The 19,549-nt window shown below is 43.1% G+C and overlaps 1 protein-coding gene across 3 annotated transcripts in view; it reads left to right on the forward strand.

Annotated features, from left to right (window-relative positions):
• The window catches only part of MTHFD1L (methylenetetrahydrofolate dehydrogenase (NADP+ dependent) 1 like), a 192,234-nt gene that overhangs the window by 21,426 nt on the left and 151,259 nt on the right, over window positions 1–19,549 (forward strand). For all 3 annotated transcript variants that reach the window (XR_016511660.1, XM_090279977.1, XM_090279978.1), the window contains exons 8-9: window positions 10,370–10,481; window positions 18,121–18,212. Coding sequence is in view for 2 of the 3 variants with exons in the window: in XM_090279977.1 (XP_090136103.1) it covers window positions 10,370–10,481; window positions 18,121–18,212 (204 nt within the window). In the remaining variant the exon portion in view is untranslated. The remainder of the gene's footprint in view (window positions 1–10,369; window positions 10,482–18,120; window positions 18,213–19,549) is intronic.

A 19,549-nucleotide genomic window follows, 5' to 3' on the forward strand; every position in this document is an offset into this window, starting at 1 on the left:
CTTTAATGAATGTAACGGGCAGCCACTGTATTTCACATCATGTCTGCTGGGGGTTTCTGGTTTATGAAGTATTCCTTCCAAGGCCTACAATATTGAGGAACAGTTATATCAAGTTAGTTAAACAGAAACGGATCCTTTGTCTATGAGCCTGCCCAAATCTAAGGATATTCTCTGGGTACCACTTATACATAAGATCTCCATGGAGCCGGAGTGTGAGGACTTGGGATCTGCCTTTTCAGAGTGCTACAGAAAACAGTGGGTTTCTGTATTTGGTAGCTTTAGAGCTTATGCCTACCTGAGTGTGTCATTGAAAATTAAGCATCCGTTTCCTGCTTTATGTCTGAGCTCCGAGATGCATTAGACATTTATGTGCGGGGGAGGGAGAATGTCTGGGAATTTGTCCAAGTTAGCCCCATGCTGTGGAGCATCCGATGTCAGCGAGCAGAGTTCTGGGCGTGATGCTTTTACAGAGGGCCGGGGAGTGACCTACTTCCTCCAGCCCCCCACTCAGCTTCCCAGGCCCCCGGAGTGGAGGGACGCCTCTTTGGGGGTGGGACCGCGCCATCGGCCAGTGAGACGTGTCCTAGATTTAGAGACATCTTCTTCCTCACCCTAGTGAGTTGTGTACCCTGATGCCAAAAGCAATCCGAGGTGAGAGAGTGCTCAGTTCCGTCCTTACGTGTTCAGTCCTTAGGGGACGGAGTGGTCAGCAACCCTCTCTGGGGAAGAGGGTGACAGGCACCACAGGGCCCTGTGTGCAGCGCCTGCTGGCTCCCACAGCTGAGAGCCGCGTCTGCCTCTGCATTGGACACAGCTGGACCATGATGGCCAGCAGCCTCCAGCTGTGACCAGTCACGTCAGTCCCAGCTGTGTGTATGAGAGAGAACCCAGGAATAAGAGAACCGTTTTATTTTGTTTTTCTCAGAGGATCTCGTTTCTCCTTTATCCAAGCAGAGACCCTCAAAACTAGAACAGGAGGAAGAAAAAAATACAGGTCTTTTACCTTTGAAGAATCAAAGTGTGTCTTCTTTTCTTTCCCAAAGCTAAATTATTACAGTCATTCCCAGGTTAAATTCAGAGCATAGCATGGCTTATAAAAGGCTTTTAAAAGTGAATTGGAAAATTCTAAATATATTTGTATTATACATACAAAATTTTGAAAAACTAATCTTTTTTTTCCCAAGATTGGTGGAGAGAACCTTAGCTTTTAAACTAGACTAGATTAGTGAGTTACATGATAATTCTTTATTTATTTATAATTTTTAATGCATTTGTCTTAAATCTTGTAGAATGTAAAAAGTATAGTTATAAACCAAAAATACTATATAATACTGGCTTTTCTGGAGATCTTTATTTCTTCATGTGGCTTGGAGTTACTGTCTAGTGCCCTTTCATTTTACCCGAGAGGAATTCTTCTCACATTCCTTGTAGGGCAGATCTGGCGATAATGTGCTCCCTCTGCTTTTAATAATAAGCAAATGAATTCATTTCTTTCGCATAGTTTTGAACTACAATTTTGCCGGATATAGAACTCTCGGTTGACAGATTTTTTCCTTCCAGCACTAAATATGTCCTCTCATTGTCTTCTGGTCTTTAACATTTCTGATGAGCAGGATAATTTTTTTTTTTTTTTTTAACAGGAGAGGCTCCATTTAAACCAGGAACATATTGTAACAGCAATCAATAATTGTGGCTAACAGTGATCAAATTAGTGGTCACTGTGAACCAGGTATTGCCCTTGACTTGTGTTTCCTCATTGATTCCACCCAGTCATCCTATTAGGCAGGGCTCTCAGTCTCCCCATATCACAGATGAGGAAACGGAGGCTCAGAGAAGTCAAGAGATGGCAAATATCTACAATTTTAAAACCATGGAGGTGGCAGTATCGCCTGTGGTTTTAGTCACTGTCCCATGTCAGCTCTTTTTCCAGATAATCACATAGAGCCTAATCACTAATCTTTAAAACCCCAAAGTACCTGCCAGCTTGGATGGGGGAACATCAGTGAGACCAAGGCCCACGACTTGTGTTGAGTCCACTGTTGTTTCATGCCCACAGTTAATAATCCTACAGACACCTCTGAAGAGAAGGAAGCTGAACTAAATGGAGCATTGTCCCCTCCCTGAGGCCTGGGCTTGTCACCACCCCTCTAGACTCACTCCTCAGAGGGAAAGTGCCCACCTTACTGAGGGCCGGGCCAGGGCACCCCGGTCAGAGGTGCAGACAGGCAGGATGGCCTCATTGTTTTGGGCGTGGGGAGGAAAGAGCCCCTGACCCTGGGACACGACAGATCTTGTGCCAGGTCAATACCAAGGTTTCTCCGTGATGTGGGATTAGGTGACCTGAGTAATGTAGGCCCTGCGCTTTGTTTGACAGTTTTTTGGATATTCAAGGACTTCAGGTGCCTTTGGATGTCAGTACTCCTTTTCACTGCTGCTTCTGCCTGATCAGTGTCTTACTTATTAACTCCACAAAGGAGGTGAATAGAACCTTTCTAAAAGCCCCCAAATCAGGCCAGTTACATTTAGCAATGTTGAGAAAAGGACTTGTGAGAGAATCTATTAAAACTAATGGGCATGTAAAGTCCCAGGCCTGGTGGTCTTAGATGGTTTAAGGTGGGCATTGCACCGAAGGACGAGGGCTCCAGCCTGTGTCCTCAGAGAACAGGCCAGTTACATCACCCCAGACCCCTGCATATTATTCCGTGTCCCCCTTTCTCTACCTCCAATAGAGCCTGGCTTCATTTTCTACTCTTCCTTCTCCAGTGTTCATACTGTTTAAGGAGATAGAATGAGAATACTTTGGTCTGAAGGTCTTAAACAATCTGTAACAATAATGCACCTTACATTTGTGTAAAGATTTCATTTTCAAGGGCTTTTCATATATTATTGCATTAATATTTGAAAACCAGATGTTGTGCAGGGGACCTTGACCCTGGTCATCGATGAAAAGAAGCAGAGCCTAGACTGGAATCCAGACCCTGTGACTCCACCCATAATGCTCTTCCCACTGGAGCTCAGTCCTTTCTGTCAAGTGGAATGTCCACACTTTTCGGCGGGGGCAACTGAGTCCCCAAGAGCTCCTTAAAGGAAGGAGGACGCAGAAATCTTGATGTGTGATCCAAGGCTCGGAATTGGAGAGCGTAAATGTACCAGGAAGCACAAAGCTAGTTTCCCACAGCCACATCAATTTGCATTCACCTGAATGCGCTGTAGACATTAAAGCACCAGGTTAGCAGAAGAGAAATCATGAGGGCCATCCTGCCTCTGTGACGTGTGGCTTGCTTAATGTGGCTCTGGGAATGGTCACTTGGGCATTTCCTCATTTTTGTGCTGCATGGTTCTGAGTCTTTGTCATGTTAGATTCCCCCTCAAAACACACACACACACACACACACACACACACACACACAGAGTCTATGTCTTTCAGCCTTGCTTCTTAACCTTTTTTATTTCCTCAGGTGTGAGGAAGGGAATTATTTTTGACAAATCATTCAGAGTATATTCATTACTAAATTTGAAGTTGCCTTTTCCTCCAATCTTGATACTGCTGAGTATCAAGGTCACTTGAAGAGGGATCAACTGTCTTTTCTATCATTTTGGACACAACTGAATATCTTTGATACTCTCTTCTCATACAATGTACAGTAAATATGTTCAATGATGATGTAAGAGATGAACTTTGGGACCTTTAGAAAAAGGTCATTTATTAGCCCTGGGGGGAAGTTTCGGTAGATAAGTGCTGTAAGCATAATCCCTTATTGTTCACTTGGCTTGTAGTCATTCTGCTTTATGAAAGAACCATAAGGTAGTTCTTAATTTTAAAGGCCAATAATCTGTCCTGCTGATCACCGAGAAGAGTGGAAAAAAGAAACGTACCCAATTCCTGAAAGGAAAATTCTCCCAGGATGAGATCACTTGGTGCACATGAATTGGGGGAATATCCTTTTGCTGAAATTGTTATTCTCCTATCTTGCCAAAGGATTACAACATCTGAATGAAAGTGGTTTGACCTTCTTATTGTTGGGTATTTACACAGCTAACTTAACATTTCTATCTGTTAGTGTGCTTAATATTTCCGGAAAATGTGGATATTGATCCATCGGTACAAAGCAATAATCCTATGTTCGGCTAACTCAACTTAAAAATCAGACACTGAGTTAGAATAGCTTATGTGTAAATGGGGACGCTGCTCATGAAGCCTCTGCCCGAATAAAACCTCCATATGCTCAGAACACACTGCACTCAAATGGCAAGAATTTACCAGGCTGGGTTGCCAGTGTCCGAATCTGTAGTCAAGTCACTGATGAATCCCGGATTGCCAGAAATGGGGGTTTTTGCTTTGAGCTTGCTTGGCTCTTGGACCTCATTCCAACCTGTCAGCCACACAGCCCCTTCGCCTACCCCCCCACCCCACTTCCCCTTAGGCTACCCGAAAACACCTCTTCTCCTGGTCCGCAGCACCAGAGTCCGGTCACCTGTTCCTCTTCGCTTCTCATCTACGAGGAGTCCTCCCCAGGGATGTACTTGAACCCCTTCCCTTCCCTTCCCTCTCCCTGCTTCCCTCAGAGCTCTTCCCCAAGCTGCTGGTTTTAACTACCTCTGTGTGTGGATGGATCCCAGCCTGGGTTCCCCTCCTTCGTGACCGTCCTCAGTTTCAGGCCCGGGCTATTGGCGTCCTCCCAGCCCAGCCCAGCCCAGCCCAGCCCAGCCACCTCTCTCATATCTCAGTAGGGTGCTCACTCTCTCCCCGCTCCGGCCCCTTCTCCACCCGGCTTCCAGCCATCCTCCGAGAACACGTCTGGTGGCATAAGGGCGACCAAAGATAGCAGCCCAGTCTGACAGCTGCTTGTCTGTTACCAAGGCAAGGTCAGCAAATTTGGAAATTTGGCACTTACTGAAAAAAAGAAGTGACATTTCATAAAAAAGAAAAACAGCTCTTTTTAGGACTTTGCTATGAGACAGTCAAGAAACCTTCATGCCATGTGGGATTTCAGGGACACTGTCACTGCAAAGCACAGGGAAGAGTTGTCCGTGGAACATAACGTGGTCCTTAAAGCCGCTGACCAGGGCTTGTGCAAACCGAGTGAGGGCCCCTCCCCCTGCCCGGGGAACCCTCCCTGCACTTCCTGTGTGTGACTGCCCTCGGTGACAGGGACTGATCAGGAATGCCTGTGTTGATCCAGGTGTTAAATGTGAGTAAACTTACAATCCCAACTGTGCGGGTAAGATAAGTAGAAACTGAGTGTTTAATCGTTTTTTTTTTTTTTTTTTCTGTCCCAGAGGTTTACTGTTTGCGCCTCCATCTGAAAGCAACCAGGATTTAAAAATAAAGTCCGTAGTCAGGGACGTTATTTTAAAATCCTGGTGGCCTCTGTCTGCCCCAGGTGGCACTTGAGAGACGGCAGGTGAATGAGTGTGTTCACTTAAAGAAGCTTGGATCGCTTTTATTTTCTTGAGTGATCGTAATTTTAGAATCCCATCTTAGCTGGAGAAATCACCTGCTGTTCATTTTTTTGAAGTACTGTTCTTCATTTGGAACTGTATTTTCTGAACTGTGCCGCTAACATTTGAAGGGTATAGAAACAGGTCTTCTGGCCCCAGGTAACATAAATCACAATTCTTCAAAAATGTTTCTCAACTTTCTTTTTTAACCCATCCCAGGTTTTGGTATACAGTCTATACAATTCTCATGCGTGAGATTCTCAAATGTACCCTTTTGAGTCACGCGGACAGAAGAAGGTAAATTCTGTCTTCTAGCCAAGGAGGCTGAGGCCGTTTCTGTAGTTTAAATTTTAAAATGCATTTTGTTTGCTAAATACAAAATCATGATCTTCCTTAAAACTTTGCAAATCCCATATTTTCTCCCTCTTCCTGTTTCAACACGTGCTCCCCCCTTAAAAATCAGTGAGCTAGAGAAAGACATTTTTCATGTTATCTAAGCTGTCCAGGGCTCCCATGCACTCCCATATGCTCCGCGTTAAACGTTAAATGTCGGCCTATCTGCGCCTTGCTATTGTTTTAACATTTGGTCTTCTGCCTGGGGAGTGGGTGGTGCTCCTTAAGCTGCTTCTACTCAAGTCTCAGCAGAGAAAACAGTATTTTGTTATGAGGTAAAGTTTCAAGCCAGGCTCTGGCCAGGGTCTTTTCCATTTGGGAGGAGGAAAGTGGAAACTGCCAGTGAGACAATAACTCTCCTTGAATTTTAGCTCATTAAAATCGTCTCTGGTCCTCAGGGGGTTATTTATTGATTTAAGCATTGAGCCCTTTTCCCTTCCAGAAAGAATTAGCAGCTACGATGTGATCATTGCTAAGGGAAGAGATTTTTGTCCTGTCTCTGTGGGATTGACTGGAGTCCCCCGGCTGCTTATTAGCACAGCCCACTTCAGAGTTGTATTTAGGTCCGGAGTTGGGGGTCGGAATGAGATTGCCAAGATTTATAGGTAATGAAAAGAACAGGTTGTCACAAAGACACCATAGATAGGAAACTTAAGTGGTCTCTGGCGACTCGTGTGAACCTGGGATCCTTGGGTTTTTTTCTAAATGAGCATTTCAATCTTCTACTTACTTCTCTCACTCATATATTTTATTTTATTTTTTTTTCAGATTTAATGTGTTTTATTGATTAAATTATTACATTTGTGCCAATTTCCCTTCCCTCTGCTCCCCTCCACCCGGTGGCCCCCCTCCCTCCAGTTGTCCCCCCCTTTTAGATTATGTCCATTAGTTGTGCATACAGTTCCTCCCAACCTCTCTCCGTCTATTCCATTCCCTCCTACCTTGATCCCCAATTCCTATATTATCTCCCTCCCTTTCCCCATTCCCCCTCCCTGTTGACCTCCCCCCAATATGCTTCCCGTACCCACAGTTCCTTTTCCACTCTCCTTGCCTATTTAGTTTGCCTTTGTTTCATCTCCCTAGCTTCTGTTTTTTTAAACCAGTCCCTTTAACATCTCATATAACAGTGGTTTGGATCTAATGGACTCTTTCAGTTTTATTTTGTCCTGGAAACACTTTCTCTGCCCTTCTATTCTGAATGACAATTTCGCTGGATAGAGTATTCGTGGTTGTAGGTTTTGGATTTTCATTACTTTGAATATTTCTTGCCAGTCTCTTCTTGCCTGTAGGGTTTCCCTTGAGAAGTCAGCTGATAGTCTAATTGGGACCCCTTTGTACATAATTCTTTTCTTCTCTCTTGCTGCTTTTAAGATTCTCTCTTTATCTTTAATTTTTGACATTTTGATTATAATGTGTCTTGGAGTGGTTCTCCCTGGGTCCAGTCTCTTGGGAACTCTCCTTGCTTCCTGGACCTGCAAGTCTATTCCCTTCCCCAAGTCTGGGAAGTTCTCCTTTATTATATTTTCACTCAATTTTTCAAGTTCTAGTTCATCTTCCTCATTCTCTGGCAAACCAATGATTCTTATGTTGGGCCTTTTATAGCTGTCCCAGAGGTTTCTGATCCTCTCATTGTTGCTTCCCATTTCCTCTCGCTGCATTGGTTGACTGCTTGTTCCTTCTCCATATTCCAGTTTGTTGAAATGAACTCTGGATTTTTTTTTCTCACCATCTATCTCGTATGCGGTTTTGTTCCTTTCGTTATGAAAGTTTTTCGCTTCTTTCTTATCTTTTTCCTGCTCTTTTGTGAATTCTGTAAGCCACCTGATAACAATGGCCCAGAACTGAGCCTCTGACAGGTTTCTTATCTGTTCATCTGTCAGGTTCTCCATCTGTTGCCTGGTGAGCTGTGCCACCGGGATTTCTATAGTTGCCTGCCTCATTTTGACAGATGCGTTTTGTTTTCTTGGGCCGGCTGTAGGGGGCAGTGCCTGTGTACTCGTCACAAATCAGCGACCGGCGCCTGCCTGTCCGCGACCTATTTCGCAGCCCTGTGGTGCTTTCTTTGGGGGCGGGGGTCCAAGATGGATTCACACAGTTATTCAGCTAGGAGACCGGGATCCGTCCTCCCGCCCCCCTGGGCCTCACTGTTCAAGGCGATGCGGCGGCCGCTCTCCCCAGCGCCGGGGTCGCGCACGCCAGGGGCTTGACCGCAGCCGGGATTCCTCGCCGCCCCGCCGCTGTCCAGGTGCGACCGCAAACAGCACTGCCCTCTTTAACTCTTACCTGCCCAAATGGCACCGCTGGTTTATAACTTCATATGTTGGGCTTCCGTGTAGTTTTATTTTCTGGAATTTCTAGTTATCCTTTGTTTTGAAGTAGTTGTATTCCTTTCTAGTTGTAGAGGGAGACCTAGCGTGTCCGTCTAAGCCTCCATCTTGGCCGGAAGTCCCTCTCAATCTTCTACTTACTTCTTATAGGCATTTTAACACGTTCTGTTTTTGTGCATGAAAATACAGCAAAATGGCGTTTCCTACCTGCTGATCATTGTCAACAGCGTTAAACATGTGTGTTTCTCTTGAGCCTTATTGTAGTTAAATATCTGCACTAATACAGGTAAATGAAGAAATGCATTTTCTTATTCCTATGTGCAAAATCCTCTTTCCTTAAGAATACTTCCCCCTCGAAATATAACATCACCCAAAAGCCTAGCTGCTTCTCAGATCCATTTGTAGAAACATATGTGGCATTAATGCACTAGATTGTTGGTAATATGGGCTTTAAACATCTTAATTCAGTTTTATAGTGTTGTGGCACATACAATAGCATAAGACAGGAATGGCTGTTTTAGTCGGGACTTGTCTTTTTAATGTGACTCATACAGTCAGTTCACTGAGACACCGTTTCAATAAATTCGTCTTCTTCCTGTGCTTTGCTCAAGTACGAGGCTGGAGAGCAGCAGGCCCTGTTTGGCTCATTCGAGGCTCTACGTGAGTGTTAACCACTTTGTCCTGTTTGCATGATCAAATCGATCAAATGTTTCTCGGCTTTATCGGCTCTTTGGAAAGACATGCATTTGAATTGTTACGTGCTCCTCCTCTGTCAGGGCAACTTGGAGCTGCCCTGGACCTTGGCCATTTTGTTCATGAACCAGGTAGGCATGTCATGGGTTTGCTTCCCCCCGCTGCTATCTCTTGTGCCCAGATGCCTAAGAGACTTTAGCTGACACGGTGTCTTGTCCAGACGGTGTTGCAGACTCTCGGGCCGAGTTGCTGGCTGAGTTCTCGCCCAGGAGCTTCCGTGATCAGCCTGTCAAAGCTGAGAATGGAGCAGGGTGTGTGGAGCACATTTGTTTTCTGGGTGGCTGGGGGGTGGTAGTGGCAGGGCCTTGAAGTCTGTGGAAAGATTAACAGAGGAAGGGCCATTGCTGTTGGAGAGGAGAGGTCAGGTAGCTTCCCTCTTTTTCTGCCTTATAGAGGATCGCAACACTGGGTGCATTGGGGCAGACAGGACATACCATAGGTACTTAGAGTAGCTGGGCCTCAGTTTCCTTGTCTGTTAAATGGGTGTAGTGACACCACCCACACATATTTGGGTAATCCAGTGAGAGATTGACAGCACCGAGTAGACACGTACAGGTGTTGCCATTTCCCCCAAGGCTCTAAGAGTCCTTCTTCGCCTCTCCCTCCACTTATGGATCCCGTTTCAGGTCATTGATTGCTCCGTTGGTACCAGAACAGGTGGCCATTCTTTAGTTGAGCTCGAGCCAACTGCTTACCCTACCTCTAGACATGACCTTCTACTAGCAATGTCCCTTCAGCACTGTGCTGTCAAAATCCAAACAGGACGGACGACAATGTGTTTTGTAGTCGTGGTTGTGTTCTTTTCTTTTTCTCAAAAAAAAAAAAAAAAAAAAGAAAAGAAAGAAAAGAAAAAGAAAAAGAAAAGGGAAAAAAAGGCAGTTTGACACAAGACTAACCAGAGCCTCAAGGAGAATGAGATTCTTTCTCAAGCTTTTGAAAATCCTTCCGTAGATCTAATAAAAGTTCCATACGGCTCCAATTTTGATGGTACAGGCCAGAGGGCCCCTGTGCTGGTCAGATCTTCAAGTGGCCTCAGTACATCAACTCCTATCTTCCTCTAAGCTGCTGTGCGGATCCGGGTGCCAGCCCCCCACCCCATGTGCCTTCCTGCCTCCTGCTCTGTCGGGGGAGTTTTCTGGGCCCCACCCCTTTTCTTGATGTGGCAATTGAGTGGGTAAAACATGTAAGTGACAATACTACACGTGGTCCATATGCTGAAGTGACTACCCTGAAGGAAATTTTAAACTCTCCTTTTCTTTCTAGGATATGATAATCATGTTCTGTTAGTATTAATATGGGCTACATTAGTAAATCAAGGACGCCAATGCTATCATCAGTGTGGAATGAAACTCTGGAATTGCAATTATCTATTATATTGAAATCATGTGATATTGACCATTAATCATGTCTTCATGCTACAGATTAAAACCTGCGTGGTGGTTTTCTTTTTCTAGCTTCACGAGGCTGACATTGTGGTGTTAGGCTCGCCCAAGCCAGAAGAAATTCCCCTTTCTTGGACACAACCAGGAGCTACTGTGCTCAACTGTTTCCATGACTTGCTATCAGGTAAATGTGTTGAAATATGTGCTGGGCTGCTGATAAAAATAGGTATGATTGTGACGAGGCATGTTAACCTTATTCAGAAGAGTGTTCCTGAAATGTCGGTCACTGTCTGTATACATGCAGAGCACAGGAAACAGATTGTTGATGGGCCCACCTTTTGGGGTCCTGATATGGGAACCGCATTGTCTGGCAAAGAGAAGCCAAGGTGCCAAGGGCAGTGGCTGCCCCCTCCTCCCCCCTGCTGGCCTCGTGCATCAAGCAGTCAGGTCAGCTGTGGCCTCAAGGAGATCATTTGTATGTGTGTGAGGTCAACTAAAAATGCTGGTCTCCACGGTCATTTAAAAGCAGCAGAGCCCTGACTGGTGTGGCTCAGTGGGTCGGGCATCATTCTGCAAACTGAGGGATCACTGGTTCGATTCCTGGTCAGGGCACATGCCTGGGTTGCAGGCCGGATCCCCTGTTGGCGGCCATGCAGGAGTCAACAAATGGATGTTTCTCTTGCACATTGATGTTTCTCTCCCTCTTTTTCTCCCTCCCCCTCTTTCTAAAAGTAAATAAAAATCTTTAAAAATTAAAGGGGGGGGGGCAGCAGAATCCTTCCTCCAGAGAATCGCATTAAATGTCAACATAGATGAAAAGAATTGCTGGGAGGGAAGGAAAATGGAGATGAGCCCTCATGTCTCCCTGATTTCCCCTTGAAATGACCCTCTGCCCCCCACAAAGGCACCTCAGAACAGTGTGACAATTGCCATTAGAAACAGGCGGTATTAGGATGGGTGCTCATATTTGATAGTGTTTCACCTAAGGATTCAGGAATGCCCAGGACCCCCTGCCCCCACCCCATTAGGGTGGCTCAAGCAGTGCCAGCACCAGGCACCCAGCCAGGGGCAGCAGGAGCAGGTCCACAGGAGGTGCCCTTCTCTCACTCACAGAAAGACGCCGAGGCCAAGGGAGTTTCGGGCCACACTCAGCCCGCCTCCTCCAGTGCCCGGTTAACATGTCAGTGGCAGAGGGAGTGGCAAAGGGAGGCGAAGGAACCCTCCTTCCTCGTGACCTCTGGCCTCCACGTTTCAGCATGAAGAGGAGGACTGTCCTGGGTGGGCCTGGAGGACAGCATTGTTTTTCCCCCAAACTGGTCACAATTTGGGGCCACAGTGGTGGGCACCTGTGCCCTCTCCCAGCTTGCTGGTACCACACTGGAGTTCTAGATCGTGAAACCATAGAGAACAGTAAACAGAAGAAAATAAAATAACTTCTGACCCAGTCACTTCAAGAAAACTGTTTTACATTTTTTTCATTTAAAAGCATTCAACTTAATTTATGGATATTATAGAAGGAAAAGAAAATAATAGGATATTATTGGTGGGCCAAAAAGTTCGTTTCGTTTTTTTCCGTAAAATGAAAGGCGCATTTTTCATTTTCACCAATAACTTTATTGATTTGGATATTCTGAGTATGTCGGCTCCCTCCTGCATGGTTTAACGTTAATTGTTCTCAATGTCTCAATTTAATTGCTATCAACTTCAACCGTTCTACCCGACCATGGAGCATCGTCTAGTGAGAAATCTCTGGCACAAAGCTTTGCAAACCACTTTTGACACATTCGATCAGTCACAGCGCCTTCTCCATACACTGCACAAATCGTTTTTTGTATTTCACTTGCATTTTTACTTTCCTTGAAATAATGAAGCTTAATATGCCAAAAATGTTGCATATTTTCTTCCATCTTCAATATTAAAATAGTTACACAAAAATTTACCAATTTTGATTTTTTTTTTAATGCATGCTGATATGACAACTGTCACAATACAATCTAACAAGATTGTTTTGAATGAAGTTAAAGACAACTAAACACTACTAGAGCCATCTTAGGGAAAAAAACAAACTTGTGGCTAACCCAATCAAGGCATTACTGAAATTGGTATCACTCTTCAAAGAGAAATACTGTATCTTCCCCTGTACGAAATGTAGATCCTCCCAGAATTGAGCAATCAGATTAAAAAACCCCTTGGGCTGAAGGGGTTGGTGTGGATTGGAGAGGGCAAACGAAGATGCTCAGGAATTTCCCAGAATGCTGTATACTCAGCTCTTGGGTGAAGAGCACATAGATGAATGAATCACTTAGATACGCTGCAACATGAATGTGGAATTAATGACTTTTTTTTTTTAAGCAAATAGAAGGCATACTCTGAATAACGTCTTTGTAATAAATGTAGTCTCTGGATATAAATTTTTTTTTCCCTTAAAAAAATGAATACCTAACCCATAAAATGGTAGACATGGCAAAGGTGTTCCTCTGCTCTGAATCCTTGTTGGATTACAAAAGTCAGTTGTGACATTTTTTTCATGAATGTTTCTTTGTTATACTGTTTACTTGCAGTTTGTTATTAGAGTTTATATATTTAGGACAATATTGGCATAATCCTGGCTGGAGATAGGAGAATCTATTTCCGTGTTCTTTAGAAATCCCTTTGAGTCCCATGATTATGCGTTGGGGGGGGGGGGGACAGGACCCAGAATTTATTTATAAAAAATTGTGTATTCATTTGTAAGAATGTAATGTTTAAACTTCAGTCACCTTCAAAGTACTCTCTGTTTGATGCAATACACCTATTGAGACTTTTTTTTCCACTGCTCAGAACAGTTTTTGAACTCATTGATTTTGATGCATTTTAGTGCTTCGGCAGTTTTTTGTTTTCACCTCTTCCACATCGGCAAAATGTTTCCCTTTGAGGACTTTTTTCATCCAGGGAAACAAAAAAAGAGTTGCTTGGGGTCAGATTGGGTGAATAGGGAAGGTGGGACATGGGGGTCATGATGATTTTTTGGTCAAAACTGCTGAATCCTTCTGCATGGTATGGACAAGTGCACTCGTAAAATCACGCATCAGGAAATGGGAAAATATGTTGAAAGAGTCTTCAGAAAAATTCCCTGAAGCTGAATGCAGCCTCTCACAGCAATGCCAGCTGGTACACTGTTACAGATGGGTTCCTAAAACACTCTCCTCATGGGGGAAGCCTGTACTACAAGGAGCCCGCTCTCCAGAAGATAATTTAGGACCTTTATATATTTTTAAGACATTCTTTAAAATATCATATTTCAATGTAATGATTCTCTGAAGAGGGACACCAAGCCCTTGGGTTTTCATTGATCAATTCTGTATGTAGACTGATTGTAGTTAGTTTATTTTAAATTTATCTGGTCCAGTAATAGTTTTCTTGTTCTTCTGAGTGCTCAGAGCCCAGAATCGTGCCTGACACATAGTAAGTGCTCACTTAATACTTAGTATTGTATGAGTGAATAAATGCGGGCTCAGCTCAGTGTTGTACTCTGATCGCAGTTTTAAGGTAGTTGTACATTTAGAGACATGTCCTTGACCTTGTCTCCCACTTAAAAGCTGGGCTGGCAGGGCAAAGACAAAGATGAAAATGCTGTGCTGATGAAATGGGTGAACATTTTTCAGTCAGTACTATTTATAGTAGCATGGCATTCGTCAATAGTCAAAAGTTTTAATTTTAACAGCTTTGATTAGTATGAAAATTTAATCTGTGAATAAATTGACAAAAGATCCCCCCATTTATATAATCCTTCCCCTTTGAAATGATGAATAGACTTTTTCAATCATTATTAAACAGGAAGACGCTTTTATTTAAACTTAAGAACAAAGGAATTTTTAATAAACTTGTGATTGAATGAAGGTAGGGTTTTTTTTTAAGTATATTTTATTGATTATATTGTTTCAATAGTTCCAATTTTTTCCCCTTTGCTCCCCTCCTCCCAGCACCCCTCCCCCAGCAACCCCTACCCCCAAGTCCATGCCCATGGGTCGTACATACAAGCTCTCCCGCTTCACCCTTTCATATATTCTTCTTCTTGAATGAAGGTAGGGTTTTATAATGAGATTTTTGTACTCATCTTAATGGTCCAGGGTTTTCCTCCCCTCCCCTCCATCCCTGTAAAAATAGATGGGAAATGGTGATTTATGATGAGGTAATGTTATAGAGGCATTTTATTGAATACCTGATCTCCGGAGAGATTTTCCTGATGGCTGATATCCCAGAAGCAGTGCTCAGAAAACAGTTTATTCCTAACTTGCTGGATCTGTTCAGTCTTCTGTGGCACGACTCTGCTTATATTTAAAACAGGGACATGGTAATTTTCAGTTTTCTACCTGTAAGGATTACTGATTTATTTATTATTAAAAAATTATTCCAAATATAAGAAGTGGGCTGTGATTTTGTAATGCTCTGCTTGCTACAGCAAGACTATTTTGTACCCCAGTATTAGGACTTATTTCCTGATGTACCAAATGAAACAAAGGAGAAACTGGCCTTAGGTCTTGGGTCCAGAGAACAGTATTAAAACAGCAACTTTGTGGGTCAGAATAGTCTGTAGCATCATTTTAAGCGAACATAATTGTATTTAGAGTGGAGTAGGGGCAGAACCTTGGGCTGCCTCCCAGCCGGGGCTCATGCTCATGGGCTGAGAGAAGCCGGGGGACTTCTTCCCTGTAGTGGACAGAGCATGGAGTTTGGGGTCAGCATGGGTCTGACTCAGAGATGAGAGGGCTGTCTGGTTTGTTTTAACTGGTCATTGCATTGTTCTCCCAGGCTGTGTGACTTTGAGCATATAACTTAAGCCCTTTGTTCTTCACGATCCTCGTGGGCAAGACGGGAGCAAGGCTGTTGGGAGGAATAAACGTGATGCCTGCCTCAGGTTTCAGGCCTCTTCCACAGCAGCTGCCAATATATGCTGCCCCCGTCCTCACCCCACTCATTGTTGCCACGCCACCAGCACGGGAAATAACTTTCGGGTCCAATGAGATGCTGAGAAATTAGGTGTGTGTGTGATTTAATCATTGCCCTATTAGAGCTGGAATATTTCTTATGACTTCTGAACTTTAATTATTCTAAAATCCTTTGTATCTATTACCCATTTTCCGTCATTTCTCTTCTTTAGGGAATTCTAGATGTTTTGGACCTATCCCTGAGATAGGTTGTTGCCAGGGTTTTTTTTTTTTGTTTGTTTGTTTTTTTATTCTCAGTACAATATATTTAATGTTTTTTTACTTTTTTAAAAGCTCAGCCATTTAGAATAAACAGGTCTGTATTCTTAATTTGGTTTCAGTGATTTCAAAAGGGCTGCTTATGTAAGTTAATGCTTATTTTAATTATACTTCTTTCTCTGAAGAGTCTTACATTATATTCTTTTCAAAAATAGTAATACATTGTCATTTGATAATGGCATTCACATGTTTTAAGTTATAAGTGAGAAACTTGTGCACTGTCACAAAAATTATACCGAAATTTTACTTTTTGCATTTTACTGTTAATGTATTTAACTTAATATATTAATTTTATTTAACTTAAAAAATATTCACCCATGTTTTTTGAAAGTTTCCTCTGTACTAATTTGTAACTTTTAGCTCTTTCTGTTTTCAGACCTTCACATAAAATTTTTTGGTAACTTGTTCTCCTAGGAGGGGGAGAAAATATTTAGAATTCAGTCTATGGATTCATACAGCGCATTTTTGATAAGAAGGGTGGATGTTCTCTGCCAGATTGCAAAAAAGAAAGAAAAGAAAAAGCTGACCCTCGTAACAGAGATGGCGGGAAGACTGCAGAATTTGCCACTGTTCCTCCCACTTCAATTATTCTGGCAAAATTCCCAGGGTGGTCTCAAAACAGCTCCTATCAGAAAAGGCCTAAAAAAAAAAAAAGAAAGAAATAGAAAGAAAAAAAGAAAAGAAAATGCCTGTTCTGATTTGCAGGGAAAGAATTTTAACACTTTAGCCTTAAATATTCTTGTTGTAGAAAGTTCAGTTATCATAATAAAAATGATAACTGAAAGGTTGTCTTTTAAAGTGATTCATTGACTTGTCCCTGGAGGAGCCATTAGTTAATTGGGAGGGTTCAGTGGGAAGTGAAAAGACCCATTTGGTTTGGGAAGGGACCCTTGCTGAACTCACAAGCCAAGTGCACTCAGCCCTCCGGATGGGACCCGCCCTCCATCCAGGCAGGGAGTGAGATAATGGTTTCCTTTCTCTATCCTCTTTAGTCATGAAATTTATTAAGGATGTATTTGTAATTCACCAAGTTACCATCTTAATTGCTTCAGGTTTTCTGGATTCAGAATTTTTCAGCTAGTTTTAAGATGCATTGATCCTCCTACAAAAGCAATACAGTGTTCATGTTAGCAACTTCTGATCAGTCACCTTGAGAAACTGTCTTGATTTTCCCCCTAAAAAAGCATTACATTTAATTTTATGGGATGGAATATACCAGAAGGAAAATGATATAAAAGCATTACTGAAATTCAGATAACTTTCTTCAAACAGAGAAATATTGGTTCCTACAAGATTCTTCTAAGGTTTAAAATTGTGTGTGTGTGTGTGTGAGCGTGTGTGCGCGCGCGCGCGCCCACGCATTATGTGTTGTTTTAAAATCCTTGTTGATTTTAGCCACGTTCTGTTATATGCAAGGCAGTGGTTGAGATTATGGGAGGAATTATTCACTGTGTAATTCTATAGGCAAAATATTTATTCACATGGGTATTTGTGATTCTGTTCCAGGAACATGCATTTCGAAATTGATACCAGGTCCTAGAATGTAGCTTTTTTCTATGTCTACATCATTTCAAGATAGAGGGAAGCGTATTTCTTTTCCGTAGTGGTTGGACAGGCCCTTCAGATCAGATCTCTAGTGATTTAAACAAAACAGAACAAATCTCTCTCCTTCTCTAGACTCTTGACATTTGCCTGAATATGATTTATAAAACTGAAGCGTTGCTAATCTTTAAACAATACCCGAGGGATAGGGTTTTCCAACACCCTTAATGCATTTGACAATAGAATATCACGGGACACTTACTCTGAAGTGTTTTGTGCTCTCTCTCTTGCACAGGACGGTCAGCCAAATGCATCATTTAAAAGTGAAGTGGCCAAAAAGGAGGGAAAGAGTTTCTTAATTCAAAAGAGTTGCTATTAGAAATGTTTCTTTTCTCTGAGGGAGGATGTAGGCTAAAGCATTTTACGTGTGTATTTACCTTTTCTAAACGTTAAAGTGCCAATGGGAATTAGGGAAATGTAGAATCTGTATAAGTGCCTCTCTGTTTTGAAAACCAGCTAATCCCCAAAATTAATATTCTAAAATTTCTCAGTTTTGATGGGAAATTGGTCACATCACGTTCATGGCAGGAGTTTTTTAAATTATCCAAGGAAGGCCGAGCTGTCATATAACACTCTGGCTGGGCGTATCCTGTCGGGGTTTAGTCCCTCTTCTTATACTTTGTATTGATGAGTGAAATTGCTTTCATGTTAGACATATATTGTGCAACATACACACCATACACCAAGCACTTGACATACTGTATCCCATGCAATGCTCACAAAAGCCTATGAGGTTGATATTACCCTCATTAATTAATGGGCTTAAAGTCACAGTTGCTAGTAAGAGGTAGAGGTCAGAGTTTAATCCAGTCTAAAGTCTGTAGCCCCATCGAGAGCCCAGAGGAGGTGCCAGGGACCGGTGACCTACCTGGAGCTGTACCTGCCGGGACCTTCTAACTTCCTTGGATGAAAATGAGAACATTCATTGTGCCTGCTTTTTACTGAAAGTCATTTGTTCCCTCTGACTTGTCACAGGGAAGCTTGGCTGCGGCTCTCCGGGCGTTCACGTCGGCGGTCCCATCACGGAAAATGACGTGAGCCTTCTTGCAGCGGCTCTGCGGATTCAGGTGTGTGTGACATGGCTCCTTGAGGAATTTTGAATTGGGAGCTTTGATTAATAGTCACTAATATTTTACCAGTTGTTTTGTTTAGCAGACGCAGTGTTAAACACTTTACACACGTCATTTAATTCTCACAAGCCTCTCCGATAACGGTCTTCCCATGTGATAGATAAGGAAACGGAGACTTAGAAAAATTCAGTTACTTGCCTTTGGTCACACAACAGGTATGGGGCAGGGACCCAAATCAGGTTTCATTATTAGCTATCAATTGCTATGTAATAAATGACCCCCAAAATTTAGCAACTTAAAACAGCGAACATTCGTTACCTCCCAGTTTCTGTGGGTCAGAGATCCGCTTAGCTGCTCATGGCAGTGATGTCTGCCAGGGCCTCGGTCATCCGAAGGCCTGACTAGGGCTGGGGGGTCCCGTTCGCATATGGCGCACTCACCTAGCCACTGGCACGTGTATTAAATCCCTCACTGGCTCCGGGCAGGGTGTCTCGTTCCCCATCACGTGGGCTTCTCTGCAGGGCTGCTCACAACGTGGCAGCTAAGGTCCCCCAGAATGAGTGGCCTGCAGGGAAAACAAGGAGGAAGCTGCGGTAGATTTTATGACCTCATCTCCAAAGTCCCATACTGCCACCTCCTTTGTTACCCCCCCCCCATAGAAGTGAGCCACCAATCTAGTTCACGTGCAAGAGAAAGGGAATGGGGCTCAGCCCTTGCAGACAGGAGTATCAAAGGATTTGTGGACATCCTTTTGAGCCAGCATCATCAATGTGACCTAAAGCCCAAGGTCCCCAGGTCTCCACTACACAAGCTTCTGACTCGGGCTGGAGCCCGCAGGGACAGTGCCGGCCAGCAGAGGCGCTAGCTGCCGCGGGAGAAGCGGGAGCCTTGCATTCATGCCACAGATTAAACAGAAGCGAGGTTTAGTTCCTTTCTTTCTTATATACATAGCAATACACAGCTAAAACTTTTCACTTCAGAATGGGATGTAAGGATTATGTTACATTTCAACCAAAATCAAATTTTATTCCTGTGTGTGTGTTACTATTTAATAATTCTATTTGCTTACTCTACTGTAGCAACTGTGGAAGGATTATAGTTGAAATGGTGTTGCAGATTTGGGAGCCAGCCATCCAACCTAATTATTCACGCGTTGTCATGTTTTCCTCATGTTTCTCTTCTAATTGAGAGGAAGAACCTGCTCAGTAATTTTTAATCTCTGTCCTTGATGTTTTAGTGAAGACTTAAACTATTTCAATAGTACATATAGCTGATATTTTCCTTTTTCAGAAACATCTACAAATTTAATTACATGAGAATAAAATTATTCCTGT

The sequence above is a fragment of the Furipterus horrens genome, unplaced genomic scaffold (assembly GCF_987537825.1).
Source record: "Furipterus horrens unplaced genomic scaffold, mFurHor1.1.pri manual_scaffold_6, whole genome shotgun sequence".
NCBI classification, from domain to species: domain Eukaryota; kingdom Metazoa; phylum Chordata; class Mammalia; order Chiroptera; family Furipteridae; genus Furipterus; species Furipterus horrens.